The sequence below is a fragment of the Serinus canaria genome, chromosome 13 (assembly GCF_022539315.1).
Source record: "Serinus canaria isolate serCan28SL12 chromosome 13, serCan2020, whole genome shotgun sequence".
Taxonomy (NCBI): Eukaryota; Metazoa; Chordata; class Aves; order Passeriformes; family Fringillidae; genus Serinus; species Serinus canaria.
The window spans coordinates 10,646,991-10,666,358 of NC_066327.1; the positions used below are offsets into that span (position 1 = coordinate 10,646,991).

The window sequence follows — 19,368 nt, forward strand, 5'->3', positions numbered from 1 at the left end:
TAAATGAGGTTCCTTTACAAACTCATCTAAGCTGTTTATTGTTTCCAAGGAGCATGCACTTCCACAGCAGAACAGGAAGTTTTGACGGTTTTAGAAGTTCATTAAACTCTGGGAGGAAATTTAAACAATCGGTGACAGCTTTCCTACAGCAAAAGAAATCCTGCCCTCCGAAAAGGCAGAGAGGCTGCAGCTTTTAATTATCACACTTGCATTAAGCCCCAGTGATTTTGTTACTACTTCAAAATTGTTTTGGCCCAACACCCAGGGCTCACAACCCAGTCAAGTTCTTCCTTCTTTTATTCTTATAGCCAAACATCGCTTTTGTCCAAACCTCAAACTCCTTGATCTGTAAACAGGCCAAAGCGAGGCACTGGCAGACGGCTGGAGCACTTCAGCTGGGGAAAAACCACTTCTTAACACATTTTCCTCCATGGGAAGGAGCATGTAAAACAGGAGAGGAGGAGCTCAGAGGGTGGGTGGTCCCGGGCTGTGCTGGTACCTGGCACCTACCTGGGGGGCACACACAGTCTGGGGGGGCCTCTCGCGCCGTCCGCAGCTTCGCCAGTCCTTCGCCGAGTTTCTGTTTGGAGGGGGATGAAAAGAGCCCTTTAGGGAGTACATCACACCTAAACATGGACTGTGCAGCATGCCAACGTCCCAACCACCCAGCTTCCTTCCAGGGAGGGGTAATGGTTTCATCCTGTGGCGTTCAGCCTCCTTGGATAATGTCCCGTGCCACAGTAGCACGTAAATATTAAAGGTTTCTGAGCAAGTGGCAGCCTACAGTACTCACAGGGAGCAGGCAGACACTCCTCCTGCATGTCCCAAAGTCCCTTGAGCAAAGCTCCATTGGCAGGATTCATCCTGAGCTCCCTTACAAGTCCCATGTTCAAATTTGACCTGATTTGGTTGATTTTGTACTTAAAATTCATGCTCTCTGGAGTGTCAGAGGTTTCTTTAGCAGAGGGATGAGGGGTCAGTCAAGATTGGAGTGCTCACCCACTTTCAGGCCTACCCAAAGCCCAGTGTTTCCATCCCCAAAGTGAAAAACTCATCAATGGGGTAACTAGAACTCATAAAAATTCATGAAACTAGAGCAGTGTCTACGTGGCATATTGCAGGCAGATGTGTGCACACTCTGGCTGCTCCCTAAGCCAGCCAGACTGTTCGTGCCTGCATTTAGCCCACTGCCAAGCCCAAGTTAATGAGCCTGATGACAGGTACATTACACGAGCTCAGGCGTAGTCCCTGCCTGGGACAGCCCAGCAAGGGTGGGAACAGCTCATCTTCACCCACAATCTTCACTTTCTCAGTCCTCCAGGAATGCCCTGTCCTACCTAAAGTACTTGCCAAAAGACAAACCAATAATCTGATAACTGGAATCCCTACATTTCAAAGCCAGAAAAGTCAAAGTACTTATTCAGTTTAGGGTGTTAAGACTTGATATTGTACAACTGATGACCCAGTGCCTTTTCAAATATTTGAACACTGTGGACTATTCAGGAATTAGGCTACCTGTGAATTAGGTTATTTTCTTTTTATTCTGAGGATTAAATAGTTTTATCTGTTGTTGAAATCCTATGCTTCCTCTATCTGCTTGGATGTGACACTAAGAGGTCTTGAAAGTATCAACATGGTTTCATAGAACCTGACAGAAAAGCTGTTCTAAGGGAAGTATAAATACCAGAATGATCCAGCTGCCTTCTGAAAACATACACTTTCCTTGAGAAAATGTGGCAAAAAAAGAATCTAAAGAGATTTTCCTGACAGCCACCTGCAGTTTAAATGTTGCATAGTTGCTCAAGTTCTATCTGTTTACTTTTAAAGTGATTTGGATGATGAAGATGCTCGAGGAAATGAAAACAAGCTCTCCCACATTTTTGGTTCAGCAGGCATCACTGGGAGCAGCAGAGGAGATCTGAATCCTGGAGCGAGTCCTCTGTTCTCCCATTGAATTGTTCTTGTCATGAAACTGATTAATCTGGACACTGTGGACAATAAATCCTTTGTGAACAAAATGCTTCGGCTTTGTTTACAACAACTGGATGTTTCTATAATCCTCCCGTTAATATTTTCCCTCCAGTGTGAAAACTACACACTTGGAGTTGGGGCTGCAGACACAGAGCAAGTGGAGATGCTGCCACGTCTGGACCGTGCCGTTGGCAATGTTTCAGAGGGCATCAAAGGAGCCTGCAGCACATCCCACTAACTGGACAAGCCAAGGGAAGGGCAAGGTCCTGACACAGTCAAATCAGCAATTTCTCCAGAGTTACATGGATGCCTGTCACAGAGCCAGAAACGAAATCCTTCTTGTCCAAACTGGCTTTCATTACTTTAACTACACATTTACCCTTCCTATATTATTTCCTATTCTCTTTTACTTGCCAAACATTTAAACAGCATTAAAGGAATAGAGCCAGTGTGTTGGTGTTGTATTTGCTGCTCTCTATACGCAGCTCTGCCATAAATTATGCCAGCAAACCCCTCCATCGGTACATGGAGTAAAGCTTTTTGGGTCGTGGCAGAGAACAAAGAATGCTGGGTCATGCACAGAGAGTGTATGGAGCTTTGGTTTCACTTCTGAAATACTGTGGTAAACTTCAAAGGAGGACCAACACAGAATTTAACAAAAAAACTGACCCCAGGCATCAGTTGATGTTCATACGATGGAAATACTCTCTCACTCTCCAGAAAGTCTCAAGCACAGAGAGGGCAGCAGTTCTTGACAAATGAGTGGTCTTATGTAACAGAGTTTGGGCAAGAAACACTTTCTGAAACTTTACCATAAATTAAGAGGTTCATTTAAAATGACCATTAATAGATAGTGCAATTACTACTATGGATTGATTGAATTTGTTGCTTGATTCAAAGTTTGCTTCAGCATTGACAAGAGTTCGGTCATACTAAACGTTTCAACAAGCTCACTCTTCCATTAGAAACCCAATTATGTGGTTTTGCTTTATTTTCCCCTGTACAAACTCCATCTGAGCATTCCCAGTACAAAACAAGCTTTCCACACTTAACTAAATCTCAGCAAGAGGTTGCACATGATCTTAGGCAGTGCCACAGAAACCATTCCCATTGCTAAGCACATTTATTGGGGTAATTGGAACAGAACCACTGCCACAACCAGCAGGCTAATTCCTGCCTGGAGAACAGACATTAACTAGAGGCTGTGACTACGGCTCACAGGCACCCCCCCTGGTCTGGTATTCGGGGTTTTCACAAAAATATTTTAACATTTCACTTTTATCGAGGCACATCAACGCAACCAAGTTTCCAGGCAAAAGGACACGCTGTGGTTGTGCCAGCAATACCCTCACCCTAGCTCCAACAGCAACACACAGCATGAGGAATTGTCTCCCCATGGCCCCCAACACTGCCTCCATCCCTGCTCACTGCCCCAGAGCTTTCAGAGCTTCACATACAAACACATTTTTGCATGATTGAGGCTTCATGGCTGTCATGATTTTAACGCATGTTTTGCACCACAGTCAGGCTATTAATAAAATCCCAGTGTAAAACCTTCCCCAGATGTCAGAACTGATCACTCAGGGGTGCCCTTCAGCAGCCCCACAAGCAGTGTTGAATCTTGTTGAACTTTATGAACTACTGTTTATACAAATCCAGCAAACCAAGAGCGGAATCTTCAAGCATTTCCTATGAGTGATGGAGCCTTTCACGTCCCCCTTGCCTGTAAAAAGCCCCAAACCTAAACACCAGAATCGGGAAAAAGATAACCCTGGGATAACGTGTAACTTCTCCCAGAGATTTGGTTCAGTCAGGCACTGAGAAGGGCATCAGTGTGGATAATAGTTCTCCAAGTAGGCGGAATTGTTCAGCACAGAAGTATTTATTGAATAATTTCAGAAAACCCCAGGACTGCAAGTGAAGTAACAAGTGGCGGGTCTCCTCTGCCTGCCATAAATCAGTTCTGCACTGCCAGACCACAATAATCTGTGACAGAGAGTCCAGATAGTGGGGATCATGTTCATAATTTCTAACAAGGAAATTATGGTCCATTAAATCCCAAGACAAATAGTTAAAGTACTCGGGTTACCTGTGTCAGTGAAAGAGTAAGGGGGAAAGTCGCATGTCCTCTAACCTTCGACTGCCTGCCCTTCACCTGGGGCTAATCAAGGTGGGCTCTGCCAGTCCTCGCCCTACGCCTGATTCATGGGAACGGCAGCAAAAAGGGGAAAGTTTGGTGGAAGGGAGTAAGTTTTCACACAGAGGATGAGGAGCCGGTGACACGGAGCGAACCCCGCGGCGGAGCGGGGCCGGAGCGCCTTCCCCGATCCTGTCGCCCCGCCGCGGAGCGGCCAGTCCTGCGCGCCCGCCCGCGGGGCCGCGGAGCCGCCCGCGCCGCCTCTCACTCACCTCGTGGAACAGCTGCTCCACGCGGGGCTGCAGCGCGTCCAGCAGCGGCCCGTGGCCGGCGGCGCCCCGCTCCTCCAGCGCGGCCAGCCGGCCCTGCAGCTCCGCCGTCTTGGCGCCCAGCAGCAGGCACACGGCCACGGCGGTGAGCGAGAGCAGCAGGCACAGCGCGGAGGTGGCGGTGCCCGCCGCGCCGGCGGCGCCGCTGCCGCTGCCCGCGCTCATCGCGCCGCGCTCCGCGCCGCTGCGCGGGGTCCCGCTCGGCTGCCGCCCGCCTCCCGCCGCCGGCGCATCCAGCGCCGCCCCGTGCGCGCCGCGGGCGTGGGGCCGGAGCTGCGGAGCGGCCGCTCTCCTGCGCTCGCCCGCCAGCCCGGGTCTTAAACGGAGGAAGCGGGGGGTGGCGGCTCCCCCGCCGCCTCCCCCCGCGCTGGGGAAGGGGGGATGCTCCGAGCGCGGCCCGCCGCCCCCCATGGGGGATTACGCGGAGCAGATCCCACCCCGCTGCCCGGCCCCCCGCGGGGACCGCTCCCCCCGGCCCCATCCCCGCCAGCGGTCCCGCGCCCCTCGGGGTCCCGGCCGTGGTGCTGCGAGAGCCGCTCCGGAGCGCAGGCTGCCGGCGGGGCTGCCCCGCTCCGGTCCCCGCTCCCCGCTCCGGTGCCGGTAGCGGCGCTGCCCGCGGCGGGGGCGGCGGGCGCGGGCCGGGCGCCCTCCAGCGGGCTCCCCCCGCCGGGAGAGCGGGCGAGCGGCGGCCGCGCCCGGCCCCGGCTCCCCTGGAGCATGCGACCTGCGAGAGGTGTCACCCGGCCGGGAGCTTTGTACCTTCTGCCCTACAGCCCGTGTGCACCGCGATCTGTTCTAGAGAGGAACCCCACCATGCACTGTAACTCGCTCTTATCTCAGTGGAGTGCTCCATCCACTTTCGTGAGCTTTTGAACGAGAGAAAACTGCTCACCATAAGCTCCGAGCATCGGCATAGTCTGTCATCCCTCTTCCTTACTCTTACACAGAACATCACGACCTATAAAACATCCTCCTGCAACTTAATGCTTGTCTAGATTGTAAGTACATGGTATACAAATTCCAGTGTACCCTTTGCCCCCTGGACACAGACACTTCGAGGAGTAATTCTTAATTCTAGAATAGATGATTGAAGCCTAGGACAGAGTTAGGAAATGCTACAATGTCAGTAATATTACCAGTGTCAGATTCTAATTAAGTTTGTTAATAAAACACACAGGGATAGACACAGGCTTCTTGTAGCTATTTCCAAAGCAGTTAAACCAGGTAAATCCATAGCATGTGCTGACAACCAATTCCTGCTTTCTTACAGATCCTGAAGATAAAACTCCTGAAGATAAAACTCTAGGTTTCTGTGAGACCCCCTTTCTTACCTCCTTCCCCCCCCTCTCCTTTGTACGAGCATGCCAAGACTTTCCTTACACGCTCCATGAGAGCAGTAGAACACACACAGAGCAATCATTTTGGGAAGATGCTCAGGTGCAAAGCATCTTGTCCTGTGTTAGCTGAGCCCTCCAGGCAACCCTGATCACTCCTGCAGATGAGTTCCTGCCCCGGGAATCCACTCCTTTCCCATGCAGTTTAGCCCCAAGCTCAACTCTTCCCTCAGGTTCCAGAGCCCTAATATCTCACACTCTGCACTTCAGTGATGAAGACCAGGCTGTCCACTTAAAAGACAGTTTTATTCTTTCTCGTCCTCCACCTTCAGTAAAAAGTGTGGCTGCTGCACGATGGAAATGCACACTGTCAGTCTGGTCTGCCTGGCTGACCCAGTCACAGCCCAAATTTTGAAGGTACAATAGCTGGAAATCTGAAGTGCAGAAATAAATGGGAATTCTTTTCTAATTATTTAACAACTATATAGCTTGATTCAAACATGCAAAGATTACCAACTACAAGTATGAAGATGACAATGGGGGGTGGTGGTGTGAGCACATAAAAATCCATCCCCTACTAAAGGCAGAAGCACTGAGGGCTGCCCTGCAGCACCAGACCCTGCCCTGGGGTGCTGCCCAGAGCCCCACACACTTCTCTGCGGAGCCCAGGGGCCTTGGGCTCATGTGCCTGCAAAGCAACACTGGTGTAGATGCTGCAAAAGCCCTTGGCACCTTGCTGCAGGTGCCACACTAATCCCAAGAGTACTTTTAAATTTACTGGAAGAAGAGAAGTCAATTTAAAGATGGCTTTATAATAGGGCTAAGCTGTATCTCCTTTACCCAGCACAACAAATTTCAGTACCTACAGAGTGCTTCTAGCTGTTGATGTAAGTTAGAGCACACCATCTTTCCCTAATTTCGATAGAACTGTTTTATGGTTACAGTTTTATTGTTATAGCAGCATATAAACTTTTCTCCCCCCATCTGCCTTTGATTTGCATTGCTCAGCTGATACACTCAGCCAAGTCCTTGCTGTGGGATGGAAAGTACTGTGGGAAGAAGAGAAGGAATTTACTCTTGTCCTGCTCAGCCCTACCGAGCTGACCTGCATGGCACAGGCTGTTACATTTTCTGTCATGTCAAACAGAAACAATGTCTTCAACACCAACATCCAAGGAAAGGAGGTGGCTGTGATGAGCTGTAATCAAGCCCAGGAGGTGGCACTAGTAACAGAAGATAAGCTTTCAAAGCCTGGCCCTGCTCTATTCTACCCCCAGCTCAGAGATATGCACGTCTGGAGCCTCTTGCAAATGAAGCCTCCTCGACATCAGTTTGAAATCTTACTGTGTATTAGGGCTAACTCGGCAAGCACAAAACCTGGAGTCAGGCTCCTGTGGAGCCAAAACAATTTAGTTCCTTCCTTTGAAGAAAGGCTTGGGCAGTAAAGTCAAGATTAAAACAAATAGCCAAAACTTGCTTATTGCAGTCAGAATGAACTTTTCCATGGAAGGCTCCCTTCCTACTGCTCAGCAAGCCACCCATTCAGTGTCAAATGGATTAAGGGAGCTGGACTAAAAATCATCAACTTATAGATGTGGGAACCTCAAAACTAACAAAGTACAACAATGGGTCTTGGAAAGTTACACCATTTTCTTCTCAACTAGGTACCAGAGCTCAGGCACCACAACTGAGAACCCGGCCACCTCCATCCTGTACAGTCTCAATGCCAGCACTTCTCAGTTCCCAAGGCCACTTCATTTTACCAGTAACTACAAAAAAAGCTCCACAGAAATACACATTGAAGGCTTCAGATCTCACTACTGCAAGAGCTTAAATATGCCACAATTCTGTGGCACGCCATATTTCTCTGCAGCAGGACAGTCTAAAAACTTAATACGAAGATATTAATCTTCAAAGACTAGAAACAATATTGAAAATATGAGATGTTACTTTACAGATCTTAACTAAAAACATTAGATGTGAATCCTTGAAACTGAAAGCATCAGTCAAGTTTCCAAGAGTAATTACCTGGCAGTGGAGCAATGTAACAAAATCTGGGAAAAAGGTGACCCACAAAAGCCACCTACTTAGGATATACACTGTTTCCATCCATGTTTCAAATGCCATCAAACTGTTACACACAGTATAACTAGATGGATCTTTTCTTCAAGACTAACAAAAGGAAATTTTAGGGAATGTTTCCAGAAATCCTTCAGCTAGCCCAGATGCCTCACCTACAGTCAGAGGGCCCACTAGCATCATCTGTAAAAGGAGAGTGGTGCAGGCTTTCAAAAATGAAAATTACTTTTATTTTTCACTTTGATACCCATAAGACTACAACTGCTCAACAAGGTAAACATAACAGTTATACAAAACATATGTAATTATTTACAGACTTAACTGTACAAAATAATTTAAAGCTTACAAAAGTTTCATGCAACCTCTGCTGACTGACTGACACAGTCTAGGAAATCTCCTTGAAGAAGCATAGAAGATCTTTGAATTTATTTATTTAATGGATCAAAAAAAGGATGCTGCAAGGCTTCATCAAGAGTAATTCTTTTGGCTGGGTCATATTCCAGCATTCTGCGAACAAGGTCAAACAGACTTTGATGATCTGTGTCTTGGCAATGCATGAATTCCTGAAAGAAAAAAGCAGAAGGTATTTTAGAGAGAGCTTTCAGAACTGCAGTCTAGCAGAGCAATAAAAATGCTGTCTCCTACCTTCAGAGGCTTACAGCGTCTCCTGACGTACCGGCCTGCAGAGCTGTGCTCATCCCAGTCCAACTGGTCATGGTGAAAATAATGTTTTCTGCAGGACAAGGGAAATAACAGGAAGCTGGTGTCAGTGCACACAGCAAGCAGATGCTTTTCCATGAAGTTTTAAAACACCTTTGAGAGTTCCTGGATGTATCTCTGCATTTGGGAGCTAACATTTTTTTATTGCGTATTTATTCACAGAGATCTGCTGGGTTTTTATTATTGCTGCCACAATAATTAGAACACAGTAGCTGTTTTTTTTATCACTTGAACCTATTGCAATTGCTGCTTTCCAAGCTTTTTCCTGTTTTCCAAAATGCACTATAATCAACTGGACAACTGTAACAAACAATACACATTATCCAACTCAGCTTTAAAGGGTTAGAAATATCCATACCCAAGTTACAGGTCAAGAGGCTGACGATTCATGCTAAAATCAGAAAAGAGGACTACTGTCAACTAATTGTGGTTGCCTATCAATCTCTGTTGATCTGCAAGAACTCATAGCTTACAATGGTAACTTTGCAATTTCTCTTGTAAGAGAAAATATTAGGCAACTTACTGCTTCTACAATTAACATACCTGGATTTCTTGATCATGTGAGTGGGCAGAGGCCCCAGTATTCTTTCCATCATTGCCAGGTGTTCTTTACTGTCATGAGTCTGTATGGAAATAGCAATGAAAGCACTTAGCACATTTTTCTCCTCTGAGCCACTTGGTAACAACAATCAAACTGCAAACAAGACTTTGCCAGAGCACTGTCATCATATCTTTTACGTCTGCCACTTTCAATTATTAAAAACAGATTATGCAATGTAGATTATACAACACTTTCCACAGTGAGGATGACCCTTGAACAACAGTTCATAAAACAAGTACTGTACAAGTGTTCTCTTTACTCTTAATTCCAGCAGTAACATGACATTCTTCTTCACTCAAAATGCCAGAAAAGATCATCTAAGATACTCTGAAGGAGATATCCAAGATGTAACATTTTCCTGTATGGATGCTGGTTTTCCAATCTCATCTATATCATCCTTAAAAGCCCATGGGGTTCTGCCTTTTACATAGTTACATGCATGTCATTAAAAGATTAAAATCAGTAATCTGTAATAAACACATTCTATTTAAGCTTACATACACACCTGAAACACTGTAAATCCCAGGTAATACTCAATCAGAATACAACCAATACTCCACACATCACATGGCTGAGACCATCCCAGTGCTGCAAAAAAGGCAGTTTGTTTTACTTTTTAGTTGTTGTTTTACTTTTTACATTTTCAAAATGGGTAACCCACAAAGCACATGTCCAGTTTCCAAACATTTATTGATGCCCAACTTATTCCCCATGCCCTCCTCAAACCCTGCTGCTTGTTTCTGGTTTTAGAGTATTTCTTCTACTGTTTACTCTCAATAATTTTACCCCCACCACCTGAGAGATGACTGATTACCAGAACTATGAACAACTACTCCAGTTTATGAAGTAAAGACATCTGAATGAACTGCAACAAACTTCCAAAAGGTTTAAGTCTTTACTGACCTAAAATGACCTCAGGAGCTCTATAATGTCTTGTAGACACTAATGTGCTATGATGCTCATCATCAAAAGTCGCACTTCCAAAATCAACAACTTTGATGTCTGTGTTTTTTAAAGTGCGTTCATCTCGTTTCTGCAAGAAACCAAAATGCTGTTAATACTATTTAAAAGCATGCTTAGGCAAAAAGTATTATCACATTATCTTCAAAGTAACAGCTAGCATAAAATGTGTAACAAAACACTTCCTCCAAATACTTTTAATTCCTGTGCAGCTCAATGCTCCAAGAAAGAAGAGCGAGTAACAAAGTGATTTAATCTCAATACCTAAAACAGCTGAGTAAAGACCATTCACAGTAACAAGAGTTATTTTCCTCTTTTGTTAACCTTAAGTTAACTTCAGTTACTTGTTATCTCTTTTTCTTTTTTTATGAGAAGTTTCAATGAAGACAGAAGTAGTGCAACTCAAGTTTTGAGAAACAAAGAACAAACTTACCATTTTGGCATTGTACTTCACTATGTAATCAGACTCCACAAACAAGATATTTTCAGGCTTTAAATCTGTGTGAGTTAGTTTATTATGGTGTAGAACTACAAGAAAAAAGACAAAAGTATTCCATAATTTACACATTAAATTCCTAAAGGAGAAACCAAAACACACCCATATATTTGAAAGGAGTATTGAAATTTACTTACAGTTTATAGACTGGCAAATTTGATAGGCCATGTTTCTAATGTCATTAATATGAAATGGCAGAAAGCTGTTTTCCTTAATAAAATCATAAGTACTGAGCCCCAGTAGCTCAAAAACAATACAGACATGGCCATGGTGATCAAACCACTCCAGCATCTGGACACAGCGGCTTAAAAGAGAAAAAAAGAGAACAAATGAAAAACTATTGAATAAATCACCTTCCTCAAATCCTTGGTATGCTGACTACTCAAATTTCATACTTACAAATTGCTGCTTGGATCCATGTTGTTTAAGTGTTCCAACACTTGTATTTCTGAACGGGCTGCCTCCCGGTATCGACCAACATTTTTCACTATTTTAACTGCTACATGCATTCCTCTCCTTGGGAAGAAAGTAAAGCACAGCAAACTGAATCAATTATTCTTAAATACCCACAACCCCAAAGCAGCTTGATTTTAATAAAAGAAACACAGGAAGATTAAAGGTCATGGAGAATTATGAGTTGGATTAGGGGAATTTGATTTAAGCATGGTGCACTCAACCAGAACAGTTTCTAGAAAAAAAAGTAATCCTGATCTTTCCCTTCTCAAATACTTATAGGACATGCTTTATTAATGACTTCTCAGTGTTATCATCTCATCTGAAGCAGAATAAACAATAGGAATCTGCCAGCAAAATGATTAAAAAATAAATAAAGTTCTCATTTGAACAAAAATACTACAAAAATTTGATGGGTTTTTTTTTCCTGCAACTTGCACAACTTTTGCTGGCTCTTTTCCAGTGTTCTTATGGAATCAGGGGAATTGAGTAACTTCTGAAGTTTGGATTATGAGCAGTTTATACCAGTGAAAATTGCCCTGCACTGAGTGCCTGCATGCATTCAGCCTGTAAGGCTGTTACATGAACGGAACACAGACACAGCTCCTTCTGTCCCATTCACTCTTAGACAACCTTTGTCTCTGTAGAGCTCTTTCAATTCTAACAACTTCAGAACACTCTCTGCCCTCACAACATGACCTCAAACTCCAGAACAGACTTCACTTATGAAATGACAGAACGAACAAACCAAAGGTAGAGGAAAAAGTACTAAAACCATGTCATAGAACTGCTGATCTAAAACATACAGTTAAACAGTCTGAGTTCTAACAACTGTTAGAACATACAGAATTACCAGAAATACACTTAAGTTTTTTCTTCTTCACCAGACATGCCCCCCACATAGAAGCAATCATTTAGTTAAAAAAGTACTTGATACTAGGTTACTGTTGATTAAAAAAACCTTTAAAGGATAATTTTGATTATGAAAACTGAGGATAGCAATTTACAGCTCAAGCAATTCCAAGCAACTGCTTTCCAGAAACTGCTTCCACTAAGAAGCAAAACTACTTTCTCAGTATGTCACTGTACCACCTTTAAGGTCTCCCAAACTAGCTCTGCACTCTTCACCTGCTCTCACATTCTCCAGTTACAGCAGCAGTACTTAAGAGTAACAGAAAAAGGAAACAAAACAGTTCTCAATCATTAAAAAGGGCATTTAGGCTGCAACCTTCTCTTAAATAAAATGTCCTTGAGCTTTTATTTCTGAACTAAGTATATTTTATCATGATATCCACTTATAAAGATAACCCAACACTTACATATCATGATCTATGCACTCCACTACTTTTCCAAAAGCTCCTTCTCCTAAAGTCGCAACAATTTCATCTAAAAAGAACAAAGATAAGTTAGAATTATACAACTACTTAAAGGAGAATGAACATATTAATGTAGATTTTAAAATGTGCCATTACAAAAGCATAATTACTTTAAATTTCAGCATCAGAATGCATTATTTTATTGGACAGGAGTCATGAAAACAGTTAGCCAAAAAACTATCTCTTGTTCTAATCTCAAGTTCATTTACTAATTGGAACTTTTTGAACACAGTATTTAAATTCTACAGAAAAGAAGATATGCAAAAAAACAAAAAAGCACAAAAAAAAACAGAACAAAAAGAGCAATGAGATTTCTTTAGCCCCCCTCCTCTGACATACTATTCTAAACAGATTTTTTTCTGAAAAGTTTTTTAAAAGTGTTGAAAAATGTTCTATACATCTTGCTCTTAGAACGTCTCCACTTTCACAGATCAGGTGACCCTCCTCATCATCCTCTACACTCCTGGATCTTTTCCTTCGGTGACTCTTCTGGGAACGGCACCAAGATCGTCCAGCCAATCAATATATCAGAGTGAATTCAGGGCAGAATACGCAATTCATTCAGCGGGGAGATATTCAGGCATTCAGTTACACACCAGGCCACGAACAGTTGGCAGGAGCAATTTCAAATTCAGTCCCCAGAAATTCACAGGGCACAGTTTATGTTACAGAAGAAAAACATGGCAAGGAACAGATTTTCAGATAAATACTTAAAGTGATACAAGCAACAGAAAAAAAAACAACACAATTTTGTCTCTCAGTGGCTTAATTGAAGACAGATTAAGACTGCAACACTGCTATTTCTAATTCTTTGCTAGCAAATAGCGGAAACCAGTATTTATGTACATACCTAAGCTCTCAGTCAGGTGAAATGTTTTTATTCTTAAAACATCCACTCATGTAAACAATTTTACTTCCCCCATGTTTAGAGAGGGGAGAAAAATTACTCTGAAGTCCTTAATTTGCAGTATATAATCTAATATACCCTGCTGTTCTACTGCAGAAAAGTGGTATAAAACACCTGGAACTGTGATGCATCAGTGGGCATCACAACAATCATGAGAAATTCAGAGAGCACACCTTCAAAGAAGGCAAGCAGCAAACTTATCCCATCTCATAAGACATTGGGTGCCATTAGTTGGGCACAGGGCTTATCAAAGCTTTCTGGACTTAGGTGTAAAATTGTTCACATCCATTTACCAGACATGCACATTCATACTTTCAATTCATGTTAAAAAGGCATGTCATCTCAATTACTTTTAACAATAGGGAGGAGAGCATCTCACAATCTACCTGGAAAAACAGAGTTCACTATGCTGCAAAGCTAAGTGACAAATGTACTTTAAAAGAAGACAGCTGCCTGTCTTCAATTTCAAGATAACATTTTTCAGACCAACCCCAGTGATTTTGACTACCAACCACCTACATTCCCAGTGTACAGCTAGTACTGATGATCCCACCCCCCACCCAACAATGATCCAAGAATCTCAACTAACATATTCACATGCTCCACAAACAGACTCAAATAAATACAAATCCTTTTTAATAATGTATTTCTTAAAGTACCGTGGATCAGGAATTGCAGCTCTAGCACTCATTTAAGAAGTCTATTACCACTAATTCATGAATAATAAAGTTAAAAATTACTCATACCGAATGCGATTGGTGACTGGAGCAATGATGTCTCTTATGCTTCCTTTTATGACTACTTTTCCTGCTCCGACCAGAGGATTTGCTATAGTGATGATGGTGACTCTTTTCATAGTCTCTGTGATAATGCCTGTGGTCATACACTTCACAGAAGTCATTTCTGTATTCCTCAACATATCTCCGGTCATGATGGTCTCTTTCATTTATGGCTCTATCGTCCAAATAATGACTGAAAATATATTTTAAGTGAATGTTCTCCACTTCAAAAACTTGAGGTTCCAACAAGATAAGTGACCTGAGCTGAGTTACACAGTATCTGTCTTTACAGCACAAATGTTCTTTAATTGACTCCCTCCCCAAAAATAGTGGAGCTTTTGATATTACTTTATTCGGAATTTAACAACATTGTCAGTCTCAAATACATGGCAGCCATCCACATGAACAATGTATGATCTGACCACAGTTTGCATAGTAAGAAACTCAGACTTAAAAAGGAGAAACACTTCCTAAAATATACTGAACAACTTCATTACAACCTTAAGTCACAAGACAAACCACCTTCAATACAGAAATCATCCCTTCTATGCTTTCAAAGCTCCAGGTTCAAGTAAAACCTAGAGACTGAGAGAAGTAGCATCATTCTAAGTGCTTTACAACCAACATTAAAACCTCAGAGGATCTGGAACAAGGATCTTTTGCACAGAAAACAGACCATTAAGAAAGCTGCTGAGGCACAGAGTTCCCTGACTGCTGTACGCCTACTCCTTCCAGCATTTTAATAAGCATGGGTATGACCTTTTAAAAGAATTCAATTGCATCTTTTCAAGGGAAAAAAAAACCAAGACAAAACAGAAAATACATCTTTCCAGTGACAGCAGTGTGGGAGAAAACACAAATCACTTGCAAATTATAAGAGAAATTCATACTTACCACTGTATCAAATGATTAAACAAACCTTCTTCTCCTTTTGTTCACATTAAATTAAAAGGCATCCTTTTCACTTGAAATTTAATACTGATTGTATTCAATACAAATATTTAACTGACACCACTGAGACAACCTAGTGACATTTACTTGCTTTTATTCAACAACTTCTATTTAATGGTTCAGATGCTGTGTTAACAACTATCTATCAGGCTTGTCTTAAGCGAGCCAAACCACAAGGAACTGTCAACTCTGGGCATTCAGAAACTCCTACCCCGAAAACACATTTACTTTAGACATGGTAAGAATCATTTGCACTGCTCAGTTCAGAGTGTTATACCTTTCTGAAACGCGACTGGGTTTATAGTGCTTGCTCTCCTGGCCACTGCTGTGGGACCTCTTTCTGCGCTTGCGGCTGCTGCTGTGCTTCCTCTGATCCCAGCTCCTCCTGTCGTCCCACTCAGGACAATGAGATTGCTTTGAATGCCTCATCTCCCACTACAAAATACAATAATAATAATTGAAAACAATCAACAAACACACATGTAGGTGCAAGTCTGCAAGTCAACAATGGCAGTTTGATCAAGTGTGACAGAACTAAAAAGGCCCATTTTTCCTCAGCTCCCTCCCCCCATTATTTCAGTTTGGCAAGCAGACCCAGCTCCCTCATCCCAACACTAACGCTGTTATGAAACACAAATCAAGATTAAATGGGCCAACTCATCCTCATTTAATAGCTTCAAACATGTCATTAAAGCCTGTTTTAAATAAACTCTCAAGTGACTAAGCACAATAGTATCCTTAAAGAGCCTCCTGTTGGAAGAAACCTTCCTCTTCAAACATCCTCTAACAAGAAAACCTGGATTTAGGACTTCCTACTGAATTGTAAAGTTACTACATAAAATCAAGAATGCACAATCAGCTAAAAATTTCTCTCACTTAACTATTTACAGAACACCAGCAAACAGTCACTTTTAGCATCAACCACTGTGAACTCTGATGGATTAACACAACTTTGGAGCACCCGGAGCCAAGTCACAACTTTTGCACCCTATTAGCATGCAGGACTGTGGGTGTTCTACAGTTCAGATGATTTGCCAAAGACAAAACCCACCAGCTTCTGTTGCTGGATGTTAGGTGCAGGAATTCTTTGTTCAAACAGGTACATGCACAACTGGAAAAAAAAAAAGGCAAAGTAAAACACAGCTGTAGAATTAATGAATGTGACAAAACAAACCTATTTTTTTACCCATCTGCAGCAGGAGTTTTTTGAAAGTAAGAATAACCTTCTATATCTATTCCAGCATATTCCTAAGAATGAATTTATACAAGATAATAAAAAGTTTCTGCAGCAAGCAGTGACAGTGAGAACAGTAGTTTAGAAACAATGACAGCAATCGAGTAGAAAAATCATGACTGTAAATCATGTGTAAATTGTGCAAATCCGTGTAAATTTTCAGAGAACAATGCCTCTATACAAAGAGTTGGAAACTCCTAGAACATGCAAATGACAGGCCTACTCTGAAAAAAAAAGGGCTGACACTTTCAGAAGATCCGTGAAAAAAAAAAAAAAACAAACCAAAAAACGACAGACATCTGCAACAATATTTTTAAAACCAAAAACATATTAACAAACTGTGCAAAAAACCTGCCTTATTTTGGGTGAGGCATGATTCACAAAAAATCTTACTTGTGAGATTCTAATAAAAACAAAAAATACTAATGTAGCACATGACTAACAAAACCATCTGAAAAATTAAAACTGACTTGGTGTTCCATTCACGTGCTTTAATTTCCTCTCTTCTTACACAGCTCCAAAGCCATTTTCCTATATTTTCACCTTACATAACTCAGGTTCTGAAGCACACTCAGGTTTCAGTTACTCCTGAGGTGCAGAGCCCCAAACACACACACTCAGTTACAGGTGAACTGAAAATTTTAATTATGGTCGTTTGGGAATTTTTTTTCTTTCCCTACTTGGAGGAAGGCAAGTTGCACTAAGGCTCTGTAATTAACAACTATCTAAATAAAATCACCATTAATTTGTCCTGCAGAACAGGGCTTGGGGGCAAGAATGGATATTTGACATAGGAAGCTGGAGAAAATGCTTGAAGACTAACTGCTGCTTAGCTACAATCAAATGCACATAGCTTCAGTAAAATTAAGACAAAAATTACTAATTTTGTCCCTAAAGGAGCCAGGTAAATTCAAACGAGGAGGAAATTGCTAGAATCGGTCTGACTCCATTTTACGCTAGAAACCACCTTAAAATATTTTAACTACGGTGCTCTATCTGATTTTATGTGCCGAAGAACTTCACTTATGTAATACTGACAGCTGCCATGAACATATGCATTCCTGTAGCATGTGGAACTAATCCATATCACAGGCAGTTTTCACTCCCACATTTTGCCATAAGGCTGCTCAGGCAGGAGCCATTCCCCTTTTGAACAGCCCCATACACACAAGGGCCACGAAAGCCCCGCCGTAAGCTGCCTACACAGCACTTTCTAAATGCCTCTCCTAAAAATCTTGGCAGGCGGAGGAGGTCAAAGGCTTATTCCTTCGGGATGGTCAAAGTCCGACACGGCAAATCCTGGAGGGGACACCCGCCACCCCAAGCCAGGGGCACCGAGCCCGTTTCCACGCCACCTTCCCCCGCGAGGTCTCCGGGGCCGGCGGGGGAGGAAGGGCCGGTCCCCGCGGCCACCTGGGCGGGCGCCAGGCACGGCCGGGCTGGGTGAGCCCAGCTCCCCCAGCCCTCCGCACCTCCGCAGAGACTCCGGCAGAGCTGCTGTGCCGAGAATCCTCCTCCCTCCTCAACACCTCCTGAAGCAGCGCCTGATGCGCCCCGCGCTGCAGACAACGCAAGGAGCTCTCCCACCCCACCCCCCACTTTGCCTCCCCTCCGTTTCCCCGCTGCTTCGTCCCCCCCGGAAACAGAAAGGGCAGAGGAAAAAAGGCGAAGGTGAAAAGAGAAGGAAGAAGGGCGGCCCTCACCACTTACAACTGGAACAGAAAGCGAGCGAGCTCCGTCTCCGCCCTGCGCGCACAGACAAAATGGCGGCTGCGAGCGCGGAGAAGCTGCTTCCTCCTTCTCCCTCGTTCTCGCGGCGTCTGTGCGCTGTGACGTCAGACGCACGGCGTAAGGACCGGCAGGGCGGGAGACCCAGAAGAGGCTCCGCCCTCACTCCCCGCCCGTGAGGCGGTGCCGCCGCTATGGCAGTAACTGTGAGGGGAGCGGGGCGGTGTTGATGGCGTCCTGTGTCACCCCATCCCACACGCTGGGCATCTGTACCCAAATCTTCACGGCTTTGTAAGCCAACCTCATGGAGGAGGTCAAGCATGGAGGGCGAGTTCAGAGGCAACTCCAGATCTCCTCTCCTTATCAAACGCGTGTAGTAGTGCAGAAATCACCAAGTAGTCCCAACCGCCAATTAGTTCCTTCTAATGAACTCGCCAAATGCAGCGTTAAAGCAGTTTGGTGATCCCGCGGTTAGGCCTGGCTTCAGGCTCATAGTTCCCGTGTAAAAACGGTAAAAACCCAATAAGATATTTTATCTGTTGGAGCCTGCAGGCCGGCAGGGCCCCCTCCGCCGTGACTCACTGCGGGGCGCGTGTGGGATGGCGGATCCGCTGAGTCACGGCCTGGCGGGGGCAAACCCCGCGTCCCCGGCCTGAGGGACCGCGCTGGACTGCACCGGGAAACTCGGCATCGCCAACTCCCCCTGCCCTCAGCCGGGCAGAATTCAATAAACCCAAAGAGAGTGTTGTAAAGTAAAGCACACCCCAAAATAGGGAAAAGTCGAACTTAAACACAAGCTTCAGATTTAGGAGCTCACGATGGGGGAAAATAGCAATTTTGAGGTGAACTGAAAATTCTGCTTATGGTTGCTTGGGATTTTTTTTTCTTTCGTTACTTGGAGGAATATAGCAATCTGGGGGAAATAGCAATCTCTGAAGGTTAATGGGTAAATTGAAAAATTCTTGGACTTACTGGCACTTTCCCAGAATAATTTTAGTAAGTGTTACGTCTAATACAGCAAGGTTTTGCAGCTGAAGCAAAATTCAGAATAGCTAAGGAATAATGGTCTCAGTCAGAGGCTTTCAGCTGACAATTGAAAGAAGAATAAACCTATCAGAAGTGAATAATTGGACCTTTTTGAAGAAGAAAAGCAGTGTATGAACGTTAAAACATCTTCATATCAAAGATACATAAAGAAATTTCCCTCTGAAGTAAAAGGCTTACAATGGATTTATAGAATGTAGCCTCTCTAGACAGATTGCAAAGCAGTTTCAGCTCCTGCTCTGTGTGCTGAACAAAGCACTTTCAAAACC

At 43.7% G+C, this 19,368-nt stretch overlaps 2 protein-coding genes across 3 annotated transcripts in view; both read right to left on the minus strand.

Moving 5' to 3' along the window:
- The window catches only part of COL23A1 (collagen type XXIII alpha 1 chain), a 175,598-nt gene extending 170,996 nt beyond the window's left edge, over window positions 1–4,602 (minus strand). The window contains exons 1-2 of the mRNA XM_050979691.1: window positions 4,381–4,602; window positions 511–580 (exon numbers count right to left, since the gene is read on the minus strand). Coding sequence (XP_050835648.1) covers window positions 511–580; window positions 4,381–4,602 — 292 coding nt within the window. The remainder of the gene's footprint in view (window positions 1–510; window positions 581–4,380) is intronic.
- Window positions 4,603–8,057: 3,455 nt separating this feature from the next.
- On the minus strand, window positions 8,058–18,188 carry CLK4 (CDC like kinase 4). Of its 2 annotated transcripts, none has more exons than XM_009091412.4 (14): window positions 18,031–18,188; window positions 16,145–16,204; window positions 15,371–15,528; window positions 14,110–14,335; window positions 12,855–12,945; window positions 12,400–12,466; window positions 11,027–11,143; window positions 10,765–10,931; window positions 10,565–10,659; window positions 10,075–10,204; window positions 9,677–9,759; window positions 9,114–9,193; window positions 8,496–8,583; window positions 8,058–8,413 (listed from the first exon to the last, which is right to left on the minus strand). In XM_009091412.4, the coding sequence occupies exons 2-14, from the start codon at window positions 16,196–16,198 to the stop codon at window positions 8,276–8,278; spliced, it is 1,494 nt and encodes a 497-aa protein (XP_009089660.1). In that variant the 5' UTR covers window positions 16,199–16,204; window positions 18,031–18,188; the 3' UTR covers window positions 8,058–8,275. The 2 variants fall into 2 exon arrangements, with proteins under 2 accessions (XP_009089660.1, XP_009089661.1); XM_009091413.4 differs by having other exon boundaries at window positions 18,038–18,185.
- Between the last annotated feature and the right edge of the window lie 1,180 nt (window positions 18,189–19,368).